Consider the following 3,032-nt stretch of genomic DNA (forward strand, 5'->3'; position numbering starts at 1 on the left):
CCTTCAGTTATTTTCATTTTAAATCTCGAGTAAATAGATATGCAAAGAGCAGCGGAAAGTACCTTCATCGTCGAATAAGGATGTTAATATTGCAAGACTAACACATACACTGATGTCTTCCCCTGTAAAGAGAAATTGATCATTCATGAAAGGTATTAGGAATATACGTTCGACATTAAAATTTAATCACAATGACGTAGATACATTTTTTGCTTACCATCTGGACAGCAGACTAGTAGTTTCGTTCCTTTGCTCAAGTTCAGCTTTGCAAATTTAAGTGCTGAAGGGAGATGACTTAGCAAAGAAAATCGGTCATATTTTGAGGTCTGTCCATAAACAATATAGTAAAGAGACAATGAGACATGTGTCACATATTCATCTGCAAATTTGCAACAAATGCACGGCCATCCCGGGGAAATTTGAGACAGGTTTTCAATTTTCTTAACAAAGATGGATGCATCGCATCCCAGTAGCAGAACCAATAGTTGTTATATTTTTTTTTTTTTTTGTAATTTAACTATTGTTCATCTCTTGTGAGGCCCATTAAGAGCTTAAGCTGCGTATTTTCTTTCTGTGCCTCCTGTAGAACTTCCAATTTTCGGAGAGTCAATACTGTTTGGAAAACCTAATTTGAAGTGTTTAATGAGAGTAAGTGTGGATTATAATTCGTAGTTGTCAGACAATGTGGTAACCGAGTTTTCACGGAGCTGTACAGACTTATTATATCGATGGTACCACGGCTGACCATATCCCCCATATGGGTGCACGGAGGACTCATGATCAGTTGATGGTGTGTTTTTAGGGGTAAGGCCCATGAGCATTAGAAGCTCATTTGAGTCATTTCATGGAGTGGTTTGGGCATGTTGCCTCTATGAATATTGAAATCATAGACCTAAAAGCATGTAAAAGTGGCAAACCATTAAAACAACATTCAAAACCTAGAATTTCACGACTTACATTAAGAAAAGGCTACCTTCAACTTACAAAGAAACCTAAAATCCTGAACTAAATTCCTTGCTCCATATGAACTACTATCGCCTCCACCAAACATCTGCAGCCTGTTTCAACCCTTGTTGTCGTTGCTATTCACATCACCTGTCAACCATGATTTCTTACTTAGGACGATCCGCAGTCTGGGAGGGTCCAGCTTGTCTTGCCGACTGATGAAGTAAAAGAGAACGAACGATCAGTTCTAATCGTGAATGGGTACAGCTCGTTGTCCGATGATATTATTCAACCCACTCAAAGAATGAGCGAACAAAAATAGTATAGACTAGTAAAGAGTTCAAAATCCAAACCTGGAAATATGCCTCAAGTTTAGTTTTGAGTGTTGTTAATTCCTTCTTCAATTGCTCGAAAGTTCCTCTAACCCTGCACAATTCATGCATTTGAGAACTCAACTAATAATAATGTTGTCATATATTAAGGAAAATAAACAAAATGTGGTCCATGTGTGTTTGCATATGAACAAAATACAATGTCTGTTTCATGCATGCGTATGGGCCAAAATAATAATGCAATGGAAATGTAAGGAGTAAGAGATTTATGGATTTACCCTTCAGCATCTTCATTTGTGCAGTGATTTCTGAACAATGTAATTTCATTCTTCACCTTTGCAGCTCCAATGCTGCATTAGTTTAGCGATATTCAGTTATTTAGCTTTCCATTAAAATTTACAGGATCTAGTCATAGTTGTGTTTAATTTTCACCAACTAAATGAGGTACACAGTTACATCATAGTTGATCTTATTGTTTGGTTTGGTAATTACCTGCAGCAACTGCCCTTGAAATGGTGCATAAGATCTTCTAGCTTTTCGAAATTGATTGGGTTTTTCACTCTACAACAGAAATATTATCATGTTAGCACATACTCCGAATGCGAACAAATAAATTCATTCAAACAAGATAATGTGGGAAAAGATATATTGAGATGCGTAATATATTTTTCATTCACTTACAGTGCCCGATCAATGTTATTAATGTGTCTGACATAGTCCCTGAAGAACATCGTAACAACTTCCTCGCAGAAATTAGGATTATCAGTATCCTCTAATTCTTCTAACATAGTAAATTGTTCATCCAAGTATCCCTGGAAAAATCCAAATGCATGATCAAGAATTAGTACTTGAAAATAACATCAAACCGACGTATATTGATATAGCTGCATTATCAGAGAAAGATCTGTAGCCAAATCAATAGTAGACTTCACAGATCAAGGCCATACTAAAATAGTGAAAGACCTTTAATGGCTAGCTATTTCTTATTGTTTAGACTGACATAGGTGATACCGGAAAACCGATTTAACGAGGATTTGTGTCGACTTAAAATGGTTATACAAGTGTGAGATCTCTGATGAAGTGAGCTAGCACTTGTATGTTGCTATATATTGAATAATAGATTTTCAGATATAGTTTTTTTAGTGAAAATCTTCAAAACAAACTTAATGAAGATATAAGATATGCATGAAAAAACTTTTTTTTTTTCCTTTCTAGATGATAATACTAGTTGTATTAATATTACTACTGCCAACTGCATGGGTTAAGCGGTCGAGTGGATGGTTAGTGATACCCACGAATTGAGGTCGAAACTCACCGATTAAATATGGAGAATGTGTAAAGAAAGTTTTCCCGGAAAAATGAGCATATGCTCATGGAATGATCCAGAGCTTAAGTTTTACCGGAAAATATATTCACATGCATGCATCTAATGCACCAAAATGAATATCCATAAAAAGAAGATCAAGACTCAGGTTATACTTTTCTTATTTGTTAGCATTGAAGAAGATATAGATGCACAGCTTGTTTGAAGGAAGAAAAATATACAAAGATACTGATATCAACAGAGTGGTTAGCTCATGGGAGTAGAAATATTCAGTGACAATGCTAATGTTATTGATCTTCCATCGACTTGGAACATCTCTAATATCTTAAATGTGCAAGAAATATTCAAATTCTATGGAGAGAATGAAGTTATTTCTATACTTTAACTCGAGGGCGAGTTTCTTTCATGAAGGGGGGACTGATGTAGTACAT

At 35.6% G+C, this 3,032-nt stretch overlaps 1 protein-coding gene across 1 annotated transcript; it reads right to left on the reverse strand.

The window, feature by feature from the left end:
• Positions 1-1,112: 1,112 nt before the first annotated feature.
• On the reverse strand, positions 1,113-3,032 carry LOC113316469 (histidine-containing phosphotransfer protein 4-like). Its single transcript, XM_026564643.1, has 6 exons — positions 2,982-3,032; positions 1,959-2,089; positions 1,770-1,838; positions 1,556-1,627; positions 1,299-1,371; positions 1,113-1,160 (listed from the first exon to the last, which is right to left on the reverse strand). Exons 1-6 carry the CDS (start codon positions 3,030-3,032, stop codon positions 1,113-1,115), a joined length of 444 nt encoding a protein of 147 aa, XP_026420428.1.

Source organism: Papaver somniferum, chromosome 10 (genome assembly GCF_003573695.1).
Source record: "Papaver somniferum cultivar HN1 chromosome 10, ASM357369v1, whole genome shotgun sequence".
In the NCBI taxonomy this organism is placed as follows: domain Eukaryota; kingdom Viridiplantae; phylum Streptophyta; class Magnoliopsida; order Ranunculales; family Papaveraceae; genus Papaver; species Papaver somniferum.